Source organism: Orbicella franksi, chromosome 9, assembly GCF_964199315.1.
Source record: "Orbicella franksi chromosome 9, jaOrbFran1.1, whole genome shotgun sequence".
In the NCBI taxonomy this organism is placed as follows: domain Eukaryota; kingdom Metazoa; phylum Cnidaria; class Anthozoa; order Scleractinia; family Merulinidae; genus Orbicella; species Orbicella franksi.
This window is the reverse complement of record NC_138153.1, coordinates 2522940-2540570: the sequence shown is the minus strand read 5'-3', so window position 1 is coordinate 2540570 and position 17631 is coordinate 2522940. Positions and strand designations below refer to the sequence as shown.

Below are 17631 nucleotides of genomic sequence, written 5' to 3'. Positions count from 1 at the left end.
CAAAAAGGCTCGGTTACCAAGCAGTCAAAGATGGCGACGAACCGATTTCATGCATGTAATGCACTTTCCATTTCCGCTTCAGAATTTATGCAGTGAAAATTTTTACATCGGTATAAAGCAGTCTCGACGTTCGTTATTGGAGGCTGGAAGCACTTATCTACAGACGATGTAGTTCAATTAGTTTAATGTCGAGTATGAGCGAAAAAAGTCAGCTCCTGTTTGTTCTGGTGTTGTTGACGTTCTTTTCGTTGTTACAAAGGAGCACTTACGGTAAGAAAAAAAAGTATATGCTTGTTAAACACTCCAGAAATATGTGAAAGTAACTTAATTTTAAGACCAGGAAATCATTCGACAAATGTAAGGGCCTGCATTGATTTCTAAGATGGCACAACCTTTATTGGAAAATAAGCTTAATATAAGCTTAGGGAGTAACTTCAGAATACCTCGCCACACACGCCCTCCCTAAATCTACTGCTCCCGTGGTCCTTGGTCCGTATTTGGCTAGTGAGTCAATATGTATTGGCTTGGTGTTAAACTGAAGTGCTACCAAGCTCCGCAGTCCCGTAATGGTTGACCTTAAAATTAGGTTAGTATTGTAAACTACTGCTACCGCGGTCCGCAGTCCCGTAATGTTTGCATGGCTTTCTGTAGAGGTGTTTCAGGAAATCGTATCACTTGTCTGCAGAAGTTTAGAGAACAAAGTATACATTGAATGTATTCTTCTTGTTTTGTTTGCATGCATGCTTAGGTTACATTTCAGGAGAATGGAGCAGTTTGTGACTGCGGACCGCCGTAGCAAGATTTGATGAGTATTTCAGTGGCAGGGTATTCTGAAGTTTAGCCAAGCTTAGTTTTTGCTAATAAAGCATTTAATTTGAGTCACGTTGCAGCTCTCATAAGGTCTCACATGAATGGATTGAAACCCTTTGAAAGGACAATAGAACAAACAACAGAAACGACGCCCCCTAGCCCCAAAACAATAACAGCTGCTGCAATGACAACAAATAGAATTACAAGCTTACAAGAGCTGCTACACTACTGTTTAATTTACCATGCATTTATTGATGGCGCCATTTTCAGGTGCATCAGAATCCTGTCCAGGTCAATATTGTGGAAGAATTGTTGAAGACAATGGGAAACTTGGTGATTGTGGGGTAAGTTTCAACTATTTGTAATAAGCAACAATTTGACAGAGCTGTTTCACTTGAACTTTAACATGAACTTTATTACTTCCATCACTTTTAATACAGTATAAACTTTTTATAAAATGTTAAGTAACAAGGTTTAAAATCAAACATAATCAGGAGTCAATAGAAAAGCAGAAATGCGTGTACAGTGGAGCCCCACCTTAATGGCCACCCTGTAATTACTATTAATACAGAGGAGATGTACCAGGGGTCTTGGGATCTAGCAAGGACAGACCAATAGTATTTCCCCATTAGCATGATTACACAACTTATTAGATGTAAAATTTTGCAGAAAGCCGTATAGATTTTATGGCACTTATGAATATCTGTTGATCTTAGTAGTTAGCTACTGTACAGGAATTGACTAGCAGTTTTTATATAATTTTGCAGCTTCCATTTACACGAAAATGAACCAGTTAGGTGGAACACATTTTCATATAATTGGTTTAGCACAAAGACCCATTTTGACACACAGGCCAAAGGGAACTTGGAAATGGTCCATGGAAAACCACTCCAGTAGAGTACGCTACAGTGGAACTCCACCTTACAGTCACCTCAGTAATACAGTGTACAGTCACCTCATTATTACGGCCATTTTTTATGTCCCGGCAAAACATCCATACATTTTCTAAAAAGAAAACTCCACAATGCACCCACACCATTAATACAGCCAATGGCCACATTCTACAATCCAAATCAGTATAATCCTTTACAATTTTACCCCGTTTATACAGCTACTCAAAACAGTTATGTTCATCTTTCTGTTGTTAACAGTGTATAAAATGATTGAAGTTTGATTTTTTTAAAAATTATACTTGTATCTTTATGCAGTTGTTAAGAAGTGCAATTGTAATATATTTGTGAAGATGTCACTCAATTTAGACCAGTCATGAAATTTGATCCTACCCCATTACTACAGTCACCCCATTATTACCGCCAAATTTTTCTGGCCCATTCGTGACCATATAAACATGGTTCTACTGTACTGTTAATCATCCTAACACACATAGAGCAGCATTGTAACATGTAATAATACCTATTCCAGGCTTGTCCAAGAGGTTACGGCACCAATGGCACAGTTTGTTTGGAGTGTTCATCATCTCCCGATTTGTACGATTGGTTATATCTTGGGTTTATGGCATTTTTGTCCCTGATATTTCATTGGTTCTTTATTGACTTCTTTGCCAAGAGGGACAGAAAAAAGTATGTTTTAATCACCAACTATACCATTCATAGCTAGTAAAAACATGAAAATACATGTATATTCACTGCTGTGAGCTTAAGATCATAATTATATTGATATTGTTCAGTAGTTTATTGAATGAATGTACTTGTCCTGGTTGGCAAATGAAATTGCTTTGGTGAAAGGTAAAATACCTGAGTGATAGTGATTGTCACCACCAAGTACTTCTTAAAGGAGCTCAGTCACGGTTTACACATTTTGAAAAGTTAAGCCTAAATTTTTCAAATTCGTCTTTTGTAATCCGTGTCAATCTTTGCCATCCTTGACCATCCTTGTTCCTTTACAGTTTATTATTATCTCTTTGCTGTTTTTCTATCTTAGTAAACTATTATTTTCAGATTTCCTTCCATTTAAAGGAGATTTTGTACGTGGCCAAAAAAAGGACAAAATACCGTGACTGAGCTCCTTTAAATATCTCTTATTAGGCTTTTTAGTAATATTATTATTATTATACCACATTATTATATCACAATATATTTTTACAAATCACTCTAAAATATGAGATTTATTACCCTGCCAACATTGTTACGAGTAACTTGTTAAACTGATCTTGAGTACAAATATTTTTGGATCAGGGTGTAATTTCAAATGGGGGACTGTCATCTTTGTTTGACAGTGTCATGGGGGATGTCTTGGGGCATGCTCCAGGAACAATACATCAGTAATGATGCAAACATTTTGCTTAAGATTGGAGGGGGGAGGGGCAACCTCCTCAGTCCCCCTAGCTCTGCATGCCTGTGGATACAGTTTTTGTACTCATTTTGTGGCCTTACTTGTACTCTACATAACAAAGTTGGATAAGTGGTTGAGTTACTGTTTAGGTTATATATTGAAAAGAGTAATTACTAAAAATGATTGTTATTGCCAGGTCATCTCATTAGAATTAAGGTAGACAAACTAATTTAATTACCTACAACCTCTTACATGTATAAAACTAAAATGTTCCCACTTCTCTTCTTGTCAGTTCAATGAGAACAAAAATCAACACATTCTTGTTTATAATGAAAATTAAACTTCTCTCCACCAAGTACAAGTTTCAGGCAGACATTAAATTTTCATAGTTGTGCCTGTTCTGTGTAGAATCAAATTATTTTGTTGTAAATGATGTGAATTTCTTTTTGCAGTATCTTTGTTCATTGCCTGAGTGCTTTTGTTGAAAGTGCCTTAGCAGCCGTATTTTCTCTTCTTGCAAGCAAACCTCAAGGTTAGTTAACAGCCAAGCAATATAACACAGGCAGCATTTTGAGAGGCACAATGTACGAAGGAGTTTAACTTCAGGGTCATAGAATTAAGGTCATAGATAACATAAAATCAACACATTCATGTAGTCGGCCCCTTTTGATACCAGCCTATGGTTGATGGGGCTACCCTGCCTAAATAAAGATGACTTGACGTGACTTGACAATTAACCAGACAGGAGTTTTTACTACTCAAGGAACATGTATTGTCAGAAAAAAACGACTCTTACAAAATCACGGTAATTCTCACCACAAATCTTTTAAACTTTCACTGCAACATTGTTGGGCATCAAGTTGCAAAGAAAATGTTGCCTATATTGCTGGGCCTCTTAAGGGCTGTTAATTCACTAAGCAATAGAAATGATATACAATAATTATTATAAGCAGACAGTTATGGTAAGACCTGTAAAAATCCTTTTGCCATTGTTCATCCCCAGAGTGTACAATTTTTAGCAAACTTACTCTAGTCAATGTATCGTCAAAAAGATGCATGATTTGGGCAGCAGTGTCTAGACATGACTTGATTTCGACTTTCAGTGGTGACTGGCACTGCTATTCTCACGGCTACATCACATTTAAATTTTGGAAGTTTCAATGCATGACCAGAATGTGACAGCATTCTAGTTTGTGTCCTGTTTTATTATCAATAAGTGTATAAAAAACCTTAACCTGCCGTAAGTCATGCTAATGAAACAATGGCAGGGATCCACTCGATGGCTAGCATGCAAATGTAGACATAATTCCGGCTGTCGCCTGTCTTTCGGCAAAGACAAGGGACAGCTGGAAGTACATCTGCTTTCATAGGCTACCCAATGACAGATAACCTTCATTTATTATCTTTCCAAAGATCAATGAAAGTGCATAAAAACTCTGGTTTTATCTTCTGATTGATATTTACCAGGTAGCTTAAGCTTGACATCCTGTGAGTCAAAGCACATTGCAGATTGGTACACCATATTCTTCAATCCAAAGCCTGATTACGTCAACACCCTTCACTGCACACAAGAGGCTGTTTATCCTCTGTAAGTATGTTATTTTTTCACATTAGTGTACGGTTAGGTGCCAATACTGTCACAAGTTAGTTTGAAGTCTGGATCTTTTTTATTACTTATGGGATCTTCAGTGTGCAATCAAAGTCCTGTCCAATAGCCTTGGGCTAGTAGATTTCCAGTCTCTTCAGGGAATTCTGCCCATCACTTGCCCCCAATGGGCAAGTAAATTTCTTGGGAAATATTTTGAGGACAATTAAATTTCAGAAGTATTGTACATAACTGGTGAACTTTCTGATGGGCTAGTAAGAAGTATTTTCGGGCTAGTACATCACAGTTAGAACTTGTCTGAAGGGCAGCCACAAAAATTTGTTTTCTTTGTACCCTGCATTTTTTCTTTATCTACTTTAGACAGCCAATGACTTATTTCCATTGGTTTGTGAACTTCTGTTGTCGATGTTAATCACTTTCCACGTGGTTCCCTCACATCAGGTACACCATAGTGCTTATGTATTATGCACTCTCAGTTGGACTCTTGTTTTTGTTCCGGCCCATCATTTCACACCAGTTCTGTGATGGCCAGGGGCTTGCCTCCATCTATGCTGCACTGTATTTCCTGCCGTCACTTGCAGTGCTTCATGCCTTGTTTGGTGGACTCATTTGTAAGTAGTTAATCTTCATAACCTTATTTAAATGTGGGTGAGGTAAAATTGAGGCCCTATGTTCCACAGGGCATTCTGAGATTGAGTGAGTGAGTGTGTTAATATTGACTTCAGTGTGTTAGTAGTAATAATGATAATACGACTTATGAATGTAGCATAGAGTAGTCATGTACCATTGTTGACGAGAAAAACGGTAAAGGAAATGTCGACTTAGTAGTACCAAGTAGGACCCCTGGTAGTGTATTAAAATGTATTTATTTTAGGTGTTTAATAAGGTTGCTTTGTATTTGTAGACCTTTATGTACTACTTCTTGTGAATAACACACCACTTGACGGCGACCAGTTTACATGTACTTGAGGCTTTTTTTTCCTTTTGTAAATATCGTTGTTTATAATAGGGTGTGGCATAGCGTGTGACATAGTGTGAAATAGCGTGAATTTTTATTATCATAATACAATATTGTCACATAATTCTACCTTATTTCATATCATTTTTAAAATTCCTTGATACGTTGATTTATTTCATTTTAATTTTAATGTAACTTATTTAGTAGTACTGTATTAGTACTGAGAAGCCCCCATGGGGAGTGCTTATAAAATTTGTATTATTGTATTGTATATTTTCTTATATTCTCTGGCTTGTCACCTGTATTCAGTGTGTCTAAGATTCTTGTAAATAAACTCATTATTGCTGGCGGCTCTCTCCACTATTTGTTGTATTACTTGTCTCCTTTACTTATAATAGAAATGTTCTCTATTCGGCTGAGCGAAGCGAAATAGAATACATTACACTGTAAACCAAAACATACATGTACCTACAAACAACCAACGTGAAAAAAAAATCGTTTAAATTTCCCAAGATTCTTTGATGTAGCTTTACACACAAGGTCTACGTGGCTAGGTAGAGTTGAAGTATCACACAATAGTTTCATTTATTTTGTCTCCAGATTATTCTTACCCGTATGCAACATTAGTTCTTTCCATTTTGAGTACTGCCGTGGTCCTGGCTAAGAACAAAGTTACGGTGAGTAGTTGTATAATATTATTTATACCACGCCATAGAAAATGCAGCCAATCAGAATACAGGAAAGCCGTTGTATTAAGACGGTATTACGTCCAACCTTCCCATCATACGCCGCGCGTATGTCGTATTGATTATGTTGGCCACTATACGTCATAGCATTTCTGTGACATGGTATAAAATAGTCATTTCGGGCATTCATCCACTCGTTTTTGTTTTAAAACGTATTTTTGTACACTTTAATTTTAAGCATGAGTACAAATAAAGTTGTTGTTGTTGTTTTAAGTTGTTTTCTGACACTGCATTATACATTTGTCTGACAACACGTCATTTGTCTTCTTTTCAGCATGTCCGCCAGTTGATCAGAAGCAAACGTCACGTGACCATCATCCTGGCTCACTGGCTGGCGCATGCGTATGGCATCTTGGCCGTCACGCAATTAAGCAAACCTTCAATTCATGGACCGATGTTCACGCTGGTGCTGGCTCCAGTTCTGTTCTTTTTGTTGACACACTCTTTTACTGAACCGAACAAATTTAAAACTTAGAAAATAATGTTTGAGACGCCAAGACGGTGACGGGACGCTTTTAGCAGCGTTGTCACTTGTGACTAATCCAAGTAACAGCTTCGCCGGAAGTGAGACCAAAGAAAGCTACGCTGAACAGCAGTCGTACTCAAAACTTCAACGCAACTTCCGGCGATTCGTTTCTTTGAATTCATTTGCAAATAGTTTGTAAAACGAAAAAGAACAAAAACGACGTAATCAAGCTGATGGATAATAGTCTGCTTAAAGCTGCCGGGCTAATAGAAAAACTATATTTACATATTCAGTAAAAATTATGATTAGAAACTATTTCCGAAATGTTTGGTACTTGAAGCTGGCAGCCAATGGGACCGTGTACACATGTATAAAACAAACATCAGACAAGCACATACATGTCAGTATTCACGGCGCGTGCGACATAATTTTGAGCCTTGTATAAAGTAGCCTAGCTCACCGTGAGGCCCCGTCCACACTAAACCGGAGAAATTTGAAAACGCCGGCGTTTTCACTCTGAAAGTAATTACCGCTTCAAATGTTTTCCGTCCACACTACAAAATCACCAGTCTCTCGGCCAAGCAAATCACATGATTATCGTGCCATGGTTTTCTCCGCGGCGTAGTGTGGACAAGGCCTTACGAGTCTCTCGGGAGCTCAGTGGTCTTTTGTTAAAGCTTTCACAACCTAGGCTCAGATACTGAAAGGCCTTTTAGGCTGATTTGTCGCATAAGTATAGTTTGAAGATAGAAGTCTACTGTTGAGAAACAATGCTTAGGATGCATCTTAACTAAGGAGAGCTTCCTGAGTCCGGCTCCTGGTTTGAAGTAGAGAGATTCCACTTGCCGGAAATGGATGTTTCTGTCGACTTAGATCATGAATGTGAGCGTAATCAGCTGATTAAGGATTTACGCTACGAGTGTTATTTGAAAATTCTCTTAATATTGAACAAGCCTTTAGAGTACATTTTGAAAGAATTTTCAAATGTCACGAGTAGTGTAAATCCTTAATTGCTCGAGCTTTCATACGATTACTCATTTATCATGAGATTTATATGTGTCCGAGAAAATTGCGAACGCGCGCACATTTTAAAATTTGTGTAGCAGTGCAAATTAAGAATAACGATAAATTGGCCTGCTCTCAGCCAATCGCTATGAAGAAAATTTTGTCTGGAACATAAAATAATGCTAGTAATCCTACATGCACTTATTCAGTGATTAATGTGTGCTACTATAAGATACATATTTTGTGTTTTATGTCACATGTAACGTGACGACGTTTATACATGTTTATGTATGAGTTCTAATGATGTGTCTGTGTAATGCTCGCGATAAGCCAAAAACAGTTTTCAAATAGGGCTTGTGGTTCTCGATAAATTTCAATCTTGTAACTACATCAGATCTTACTCGAACATAACTTAGAAAAAGATCTAAATAATAGGCCATTTTCGATATATCAAAATGCTAACTTAGCTCCGAGGCTTGAGGGAAGATCGCATCAAGGTCGAGGGATGAATTTCTTTTGTTTTATTCCCCCAAGCCTCGGAACCAAGTGAGAATTATGTCTTATTATTTGGAGCACTGCGCAAGTTAGTGAATATATTAAAAAATGTCTTAATTATAAGTTGAATGTACAAATTTCCTTAGATTAAAAAAAAATAACCTTACAGTCCACCCGCAGACTCTGTTGGATAGTATTCATTATAATTCAATACAATGCAAATACCGGATGTGTTTATCTTAACTTGTCTTTGCTTGTATCGGCTTGCCTTCACTTGATTTGCCTTGCCTTGCCTTGCCTTGGCTTAACTTTTGTTTGTTTTGGCATGCCTTGCCCTGCCCTGTCATATCGCGGTTGTGCCATGTCTTGTATTGTGGTTTCGCTTTATCGCCAGGCTTTGGCACCGTCCACGCTGCGTCGGAGAGATTTGAAAACGCAACAAGCACCAGTCATTTTGTATTTGTGTTTGAGTAAAACTCGGGTAAAGAAAACTCATGATTATCGTGACGCCATGGTTTTCGAAAAGTCCCGTTTTCAAAATGTTTTCCGTCCACACTCAAACGCATAGCCAGCGTTTTAAAATTCTTCCGGTTTGAAGACCTTTTTCGAAAAGCTCCGTTTTCAAGACGGATTAGGGCTGAAAGAAGATTTTTCAAATTTTATGACGATGCTGGGGGAAACGTGATAGATCGGATCCTCCGCGAGGCATGGCGGAACTCTGACACAGAAAGTGTTCTATTGCTTCCCACTTTTAACATATCTCGCTGCCCGTGGAAACTCAGTTTAACCTGCTTGTTACATAAGTAATCTTTCCGCCAAACTACTGTGGACAATATTTTGTACAGATGAAGAGCAAGCTATTTAATCTAGATTTAAAAGTGTTCCAGTGTAGTAATCGAGCAAAAACCGGTTTCGCGATGTGAAATCTAACGACGGTTAATTATTTTGAAAATAAAATAAAAGCTGATCAATCAGTTAAAAAATTTCACGGGAGGAATTTGAAAACGGAGGGTTTAAACTCTGAAAACGCTACGAATGTTTTCCGTCATCACTACGCCCGAGAAATCTGAAAACAAAACTATCACCGGTCATCTTGGATTTGTGTTTGAGTAAAGCTTAGGCAGGAAAATGTCATGATCGTTGTAACGTCATCTTTCAGGGAAAGCGTTCAAAATGTTTTCCGTCCTCACTGAAACGCAAAGCCGGCGTTTTCAAATTTCTCCGGTTTGAAGAGCGTTTTCGAAAAGCTTCGTCTTCGTGACGGATTAGTGTGGACGGGAGGCTTAACCGGAGAAATAAAGTTGCGTTTTTGTGACGGATTAGTGTGGACTGGACCTTTTTATCCGTTTGCTACGATATGCTATTGGGGACCTTACACAAAACACGACATCAACGGCAACGACAACAAGCAAAAAAACAGTGGCTGTGCACGTGCGTTATGATTCTTGGTACATTTCTTTGCCGTTCTCTGCACAACAACAACATGTGAAATGACCAAATTCTGCGTTGTCTGGAGAACGTGAACCACAACGGCTAACTTTTCGCATTTCTATTTGGAATTCAACGCATTCGTAGCATATTCAGCCGGGGCAAGTTTTAATACCGACAGACACACTGAATAGTTCCAAATAAATGCGAAATTCCAAAGTAAAATATAAACATATTTATTACCAGACGTCGTCCTCGCCGTCGTATATGCGTAAGGTATATGCGTAAGGTATATGCGTAAGGTATATGCGTAAGTCGCCGTCGTATATGCGTAAGTTTTAATACCGACAGACACACTGGATAGTTCCAAATAAATGCGAAATTCCAAAGTAAAATATAAACATATTTATTACCAGGCGTCGTCCTCGCCGTCGCTGTCGTATATGCGTAAGGTATGAAACTGGTAAACGAGTAATATAAAATAGCTACTTTTCTTTTAGACCGCCAGTAAGCTTCACGACTCCAAGTCGTGAGCGTAAAAAAATACTCCCTTTTTAAAACAAAAGTCATTAGCCCAGCAAATAAATTAGATCGATTTTAACAGTACACCTACGCCTCTATGTTTATACAGCACGATTATTCTCTCCCTGTTTAACAAGAAAGCAAAGCAAGATTAGCGGTGCACTCGCAACCGGGTGGTCCACAAAGCTGGTTTTATAGCTGAAATAAATGAATTTAAGCTCCCGCTGGATTGTTTTATTTTTGGAATGTTACAAACGTTCCATTTTTGAAACGATACATTTCCTCTTTTGATTGCATCACTAATTCATGCAAGCGGCCTGACAAACTGCAGCTTGGACACGTGTTGATTGAAACGCTGGCCCTCGAACTATAAGAGTCACTCCTTCGTTTTAAGGTGAACGGCAATATAATATTCTGATATGTTATGTTAAGGGAAGCAAAATAAGCTATAAACGAATAAACACTCATTAGTTATTTCCGAACAGAATTGATATCAAAGTCACGAGCTGTGTTCACCATAAGTCTACCGGTCTATCGAATAAAGAAACAGGCCTGTCCGGAAAGGAGTGGTCTCGTGCGCGGATGAACGTTTCAGCTGAGTGAATTCTGTTTCGCAGTTTAGCTATCGTCGACCTGTTTTATCAGTCTCAAAATAAACTGTAATGTACTGAACATAGCCAGTAAAATACAAAAAAACTGTGTAATTTTTATCGATTTACATGTGGCTACGTGTAAATGTTTTGTTTTTTCAAGACGCTTCCTTTTACTTATTACAAACGCTGCCGCTGGTAGGAATACCAGAAGAAAGGCGGCATTTCTATGATATTATAAACTCAATTGCTCCTCAAACTGGTTGAACATTGAAAACGACGTCAACATCTTATTATCGAGCTTGTACACATCCAAAGCCTTGGCTGGGTCATTGTGCCTTGCGTCCTGGGGGAGACACTACATTTCCGCGGTACATCTTTCGGCTCAGAAGTAAAATAAGGCAACCTCGGGGGCAAAATGCTAAGCTATATAGATTAGCCGCATTCTATCCAGCGAGTAATAATGTCTATTATTCTACTAGTATCAATGCTAAAGAAACCGGCGTTATTCGCCGCCTTATTCGGTGGACTCAACGAAAATGTTTCAGTTTGCTTCAGTCGGCAACTCCAAAATCCTCTTCATTTATTCAAGGGGATTCCTTTTTGCTTCCGTCCACGCGACATTGTTTTATTAAAAGCTATATTCCACGTGGAATGGTTCGTCAACCTTATATTAGTTTGTTGATCACTGCTCTCTTGTATACACAGTTATTATCTAACACGAAATATTAAAACCGCCAAAATCGACACGTACAGACATTCTAATTATTAGTACAAAAAAAAAAACCAAGAAATCTTTCACTAAAAGCTTATAGTTTAAGCAACAATTTTGAGGTTTTGAGTTCTATAGTAGACCTTGCTATGACAAAGAAACGCCACATATCACTCGACAATCGGCGTTAAACTATTTTATCAGGCTAAACCAGTTTGCAACGAATAGCCAAGTTAAACATGAAAAGCTCGTTGTAACGGGTAAGCTTTCTTTATATTGACTAACGGCATATGTACTTAAAACTGTGCGTCATACTTTGGGCAAAACAATTTTGCCAGAAACCCACCTATACATGCCAACGAAACCGTAAATCAAACAGAACAATATTGAGCTACATGCGAAGAAAGAAAAGACATTTCACAGTACCCGCTGTAAATATAACTTCCACGGTACTGGGGACTTAGCATGCTCATATAGTTATCAAGCAATAAAACTATTTGTAGAGACAAAAATAATTATTTCCCTGTACCCGGCCTACTTCTTTTAATCACCTGACATCAGTTTGTTTCCAAATTCCACTGACTTTGAAACGATATTGCTTCAACTGAACTTAAAATTATCGAGTTCACGACTTCCTGTCGTGAGTTAAAGTAACAATCGTACAGCTCAAAAGTCATTTCAGCGGAAATCCTGCAAGGTTTTCACCGCAAAATTACTCAATAAATTGTTAATAATTTCAGCTGCAACTTAAGAGACCGATAGCAGCCGATTTTCTCTTTGCTTGTACTGCTGATTTTTATCATTACTAAATTTAGACGCTGTTGCAATTCAGTTAGGTGCGGCTACCTTGAGTGAATCAGTGATTTTACTAAAATTGTTAATGGTGAAAATTATTCTATGTATAAAGCTCAAAATCAGAGAGCGAAGAAAGGTCAAGATAATGTAAATCCTAGAGCTGTTTAACCGATCAATATATATTAACCTTATCACTGTTATTTCAGGGATGAATTTTAAACTGAGTTGTTTTAACATTGCGGCCATTCCTCTAGAAGCTATCGCTGATGAATAATTTCAAGGGGCGCTCTTTGTTTTAGATTATTTCGCAATTTAGTTGTGAGTTGAGTATTTTACAAACGGTCAACTGAGTCAACTCGTTCAGTGATATTTCGTGGGAGGACACGGCATGTCACCATCGTGATAAATACACCACTTTAATTTAGTCAATTGACTAATTCGAAAAACAATAAACGTCTTTATATGATCCTTGTTCGGAACTCAGTTTATTTCATTGTCAAAACGAAGATGCAAACACTTTTCATTCAGCTTTAATCAGCTACAGTGGCACTGCGACACGCGCGCGCTTCGAGCATCGTGAAGTTTCGGAAAAGTTACGAATAGCTCACGATGCGATTTCGTCGTCACCCGGATTTGTGATTTTGCGAAATCGCTAAAAATAAAACTATCGTCATCGTAGACTTTCGGATGAATTGATTTACGTTTCAGTAACGGAAGTAGCCAGCGAGGAAAGGGATTCCCCTTAGTGTGCTTATTTCTTATGTAAAACACAGTAGGCTCGGTTTGTTATTTTAAGCGCGGGAAAATTTTCCTTGTTGCTCGGTGACGCAACACTCTTGAGCGGAAAATGGGGCCCAGTGTGATATATAAGCCGGTACGCCCCTGGCAAATTTCAGATCAAATTACTGCCGTCTGACTGAGTGGGAGTCAAGGCGTAAAAAAGACAGAGACACTGAAGTCAGTTGAAAAGCGTGGGAATAACTGCAAACTATGCTGTGTTCAATTATGAAGGTAAGTCAGCCAGTTACCTTACGAAATGTAATCGGCCGCGAATCGGTTGCTGTCGCTTTTTAAGTATGGGAGAAATTCTTTTATTTATAACTTATTTTAACTTCCTTTTTATTTTAATGACATTTTCTTTAATTCGTAATTTTTGCACTAAGTTCAGATTATCATATGAAAAAAAAATTGAGCTGTGTTAGAACCTGTCATATTAAACTGTATTTTTAAAATCTCTGTGAGAAAAATTTTTAAGCGGTGTTAATTGTATATCGCTTATTGTTGTAAGTGTCTTCACGCTTGGCGAAGTCTATTGTGGTTGTCAGTTTTGCTGACCGAGTACTTGTTAGTGACAAAAATTTACATTTCTCCGTGTGTTCAGTAGAGTGTAAAATCACTTAAGAGTAGGATTGATTTTAGTAAGACTCCTGAAACGAGAAAACAAAAGTAAAATAGATTAAGTTGACTAATCAAAATGAGCAACTTTCGGTGAAAATTTATTTGAGCTACTGTCGTTTCAAGAACAAACAGAACGCAAATTTTTCTTGACTCAGCTATATTCAAATTCTACGTCTTTTGCAGTGTTAGTAATATTTCTTTGTTTATTTATCTATTTCAGATTTCCCTGGCAGTCACTGTCTTACTCTACGTCGTTCAAATGATCCGCTCAGCGCCCTGCGGTGTGAAGTCAGTGACACCGCGAAACGTAGTAGAGAAAGTTTCAAAAGCTGGCTGGTTGTTAGTCAAGCGAAACTCATATCAAGAACTCCGAGGGAGTTTGAATATTCCTCCTCGCCTGAGGAGGAGTATAAACCAAACAGGATCGCGTTACTGCAGGTGGACTACTGAACTTGATGAGAACGTGAACAGAGAACCAAGGTACTTACCGAAAGCAGTGTGTAAAGGCTGTCAGTGGTACTGCAGACCAGTGGACTATGACCACCGGGTTCTTGTAAGAGATTGTCCTGCGTTAGAAACTCGCAGAGAAAGAATAGACGTGTGGAAATGGGAGAAAGTAACGCTTCCTGTTGCGTTTGTGTACGACCCTAATCATCGTTAAAGAGGAAAAACTGAAAACACGAAACATCCGAAAGTTCTCTAACAGTACCTGAGCCGTCACGTAAATGTTTTAAAAACTTCGAACGTTGCGTGACAAAAATTTAAGAACGCCTTGTACTCAAGAATAAGAGGAAAAAGTAGAAGAATTGAGAAGAAGAAGAAGAACAAGAAGAACAAGAAGAAGAAGAAGAAGAAGAAGAAGAAGGACAAGAAGAAGAAGAAGAAGAAGGACAAGAAGAACAAGAAGCACAAGAAGAAAAGAAGAAAAATAGAAACAATTAGGTCACCGAAAATTTAGTACAATTTTGTTTAGTTAGATTCTTTAAATTTTTGCAAGGGAAAGCACTGTCAAAAGGTTAGGTTTTATTTATAAATAAGAATATTTGGTATCAATTTGAACTGAAAGCAATTAATTTATTGAACAACCAGCAAATCACCCCACGCCTAATATAATCCACGTGTAACGCCCAGTACCGTGACAATCTGTACTGCCAAATGTAAGAAAATTTTGTGCAAAGCACAAAGGTGTGGTTAACTCCAAGAGTTATTGATAAGTTGTCTCCAACTGGAAACAGTGTTAGTTAAAAATAAGTGCACAGTAATTCGGTATTTTATTTTATATTACTTCATTCCGTGTGAAGCCGTCTTCATGTTTCCGATTTAAAAATTATTTATATATTTATAAGTCTCGATGTGCTGAAATATTTATGAAATGTTCCGGCTGTAGTGATATAAGGATTACAAACGTTAAGTCTACAACAAAACTTGAAACTAGATTGTCTCAGATTTAAACTTTAGAGTAGAAACCACCATGTCAATAAATATGGTGATGATTAGCTGATTAAATTCCTGTTTGAAATAAATGTTATTTTATTACATATATCTTCCTTGTTGCTGGAAAGTAAAAGTCACTTGATCCGAAATTAGAGGTTTTGGCGTGATCGTAATCAAATTTTCTTACAATCGCCTTATCCCCATAAATACACGTTTGTGGTCGGTCGGAAATAAAACTTCCTCAGAAACTGTTATGAAATATGAGCACTTAAGCGTGCAAAGGCGTGGTGTAAAAGAAGAGTTATCCTTCCTGTAAACATATCACGCGTGCTTTCAAGGAACTCCAAGCTTTCAATAATTCCTTTGACGAAGACATCGTTAACCTAGATGTCCTCAAAGCGGTGGATATGCTGATTGCGGAGTGAGGAGGTGAGAGTGGAGGTGGTGGTGGTGTGTGTGTGGGTGGGGGGGGGGGGGGAACCTTTTACCTCTTCCCTAGGGTCCACTATCCAGATGATCCTAGGTATATTGTTAATTGCCATTTACATCAAACAAGGGAGAGTAAAAGATAAGAGATTTAATCCCTCATATAGGCCTTATTTCCTAAGGTAATGCCACTCAATTTATTTTTAGATTCACGTGAGCAAAATTGGCTATTTTAGACTGGTCTGGGATATAAAAATACCTTATGGGGGGTTAACTCACACCCCCAATATCCAAGCATCAAAACAATGCTAGGAATCAAGTTTATATATATATATATATATAAATGTTTTGTGTGGTTGTTGGCTTAGAGGTTCACCTGATCAAACTAGGAACGTATTATATTTGAACCCTTTTGGACAGAAAAAAAAAAAAAAAGAAAACAATTTTAGTTTTTAAAAACAGTTTGAACGTGTCTGATTTGTAATCGCGTGACCTAAATGGTGATCAGTTATACCGCTGTACAGTGGGTGCGATCAAGCTCAGAAAAGATTATAAGGCAATTGATGTCAATCAATCCAGTGCTGCTGTTCTATGTGCAATCCAGTGCTGCTGTTCTATGTACAGTCGACCTTGTTACACGGAGCAGGACCGCGCCGCCATTTTTCCCTACGAGATTATTTTAATATTGGCCGTTGTGGCATTGGGTCAACTACAGTTAGTTGGTGCATTAAAGTTGGTGTTATAGATTATGTAATCCTTTCTGAACTGTACTTCTGATCAAGTTCACCTTACTGCAGAATAATCTAACAGGCAGCAAATTCTGCGCTCTTAGAGGAATTAAGCGGTTCATTCATGATTCATTTTTAAAAGAGCAAAAATAGATGTCGATGCAATTGCTCCGAAACGGTTCGTGCTACCGCTATTCCGATTCGAAAGAATTCCTGGAAGATCTAGCATGAAGAAGGAAGATCCTTTCAGCTCTGAATCCTGCAAAACTCTCGTGTGGATCATTTCATGGGAGTCGTTCTTAGAACACGACTATTGCTGACACGCGAACAAGGTTTAATACCTTGACTAGAAGGTGTGCCGGACTGTAACGCAATATACAATTCCGTGTACTTCCGCATGCCACCAGAGCTATCGAAAATTACTTCCTGTCACATGCACCTTGTTATGGTCACCGTAAATACGCAATCGATCGCCGTCAAGCACAAACAAAAAGTCCCGAGCAACTGAAAATTTCTAGTAAAAATTCAGGTTGGCTCAGTTCGTACCCTTAAGGCTAATATGGGAATGTTATATTTTCACGAAGTTATTTTAAGATATGAAATGTAAGATATTATATATGGCAAAGTATGGTATTTATAGAGACATACGCTTTCATCGGATTTTCAGTGTTCTGGAGCTTTAAAACTGTCCCCTCTACCTTACTGGTTAAATTACCATGGCTTTCTTTTCCGTTTTATATCGGCAGTTCATCACTTGACAATCAAACAGCTGATGTCACTCAACGTTCCCCGGACATGGGAATTTTTCTCTTAGTTAAAAAAGTTACATTGAAGCGTTTTGTTTGCTTCAATGACAACAGCGGGAAAACTCCCATATGTTTCAGACATAGTGTAAGGCAGCAAGCTATTAAAAGATTGCCTAGTCAGCTCTTTTGGCAAGAAACCCCTTGCATTACCAAAAGTGGGATTAGCGTGACAGAACCCGACGTATCCCATAAATGCAAATTTGTCTGAATGCAACAGTCGTGTCATAAGGCCTCTTGAAAGCCTTCTAATGTCAAGGCCGGTAAATATTATTTAGTTAAGTTAAGAAGTGACTATTAAATGTGTAGATTAAGAAAGCATATGGCAGAATTTAACTTTCGAAACTGCGCTCAAAGTAATTCATACAGCGTAAAGTGACTAGCGTGACAGCCCGTGCTTTGCGACGAGACAATAAT

General features: G+C 38.1%; 1 protein-coding gene across 1 annotated transcript; it reads left to right on the top strand.

Moving 5' to 3' along the window:
• The first annotated feature begins 34 nt into the window (after positions 1–34).
• LOC145496649 (JNK1/MAPK8-associated membrane protein-like) lies at positions 35–8549 on the top strand. The gene is made up of 8 exons (XM_081476366.1): positions 35–270; positions 1081–1154; positions 2233–2390; positions 3555–3634; positions 4570–4690; positions 5150–5319; positions 6267–6343; positions 6687–8549. Exons 1-8 carry the CDS (start codon positions 186–188, stop codon positions 6885–6887), a joined length of 966 nt encoding a protein of 321 aa, XP_081332492.1. The 5' UTR covers positions 35–185; the 3' UTR covers positions 6888–8549.
• The last annotated feature ends 9082 nt before the right edge of the window (positions 8550–17631 follow it).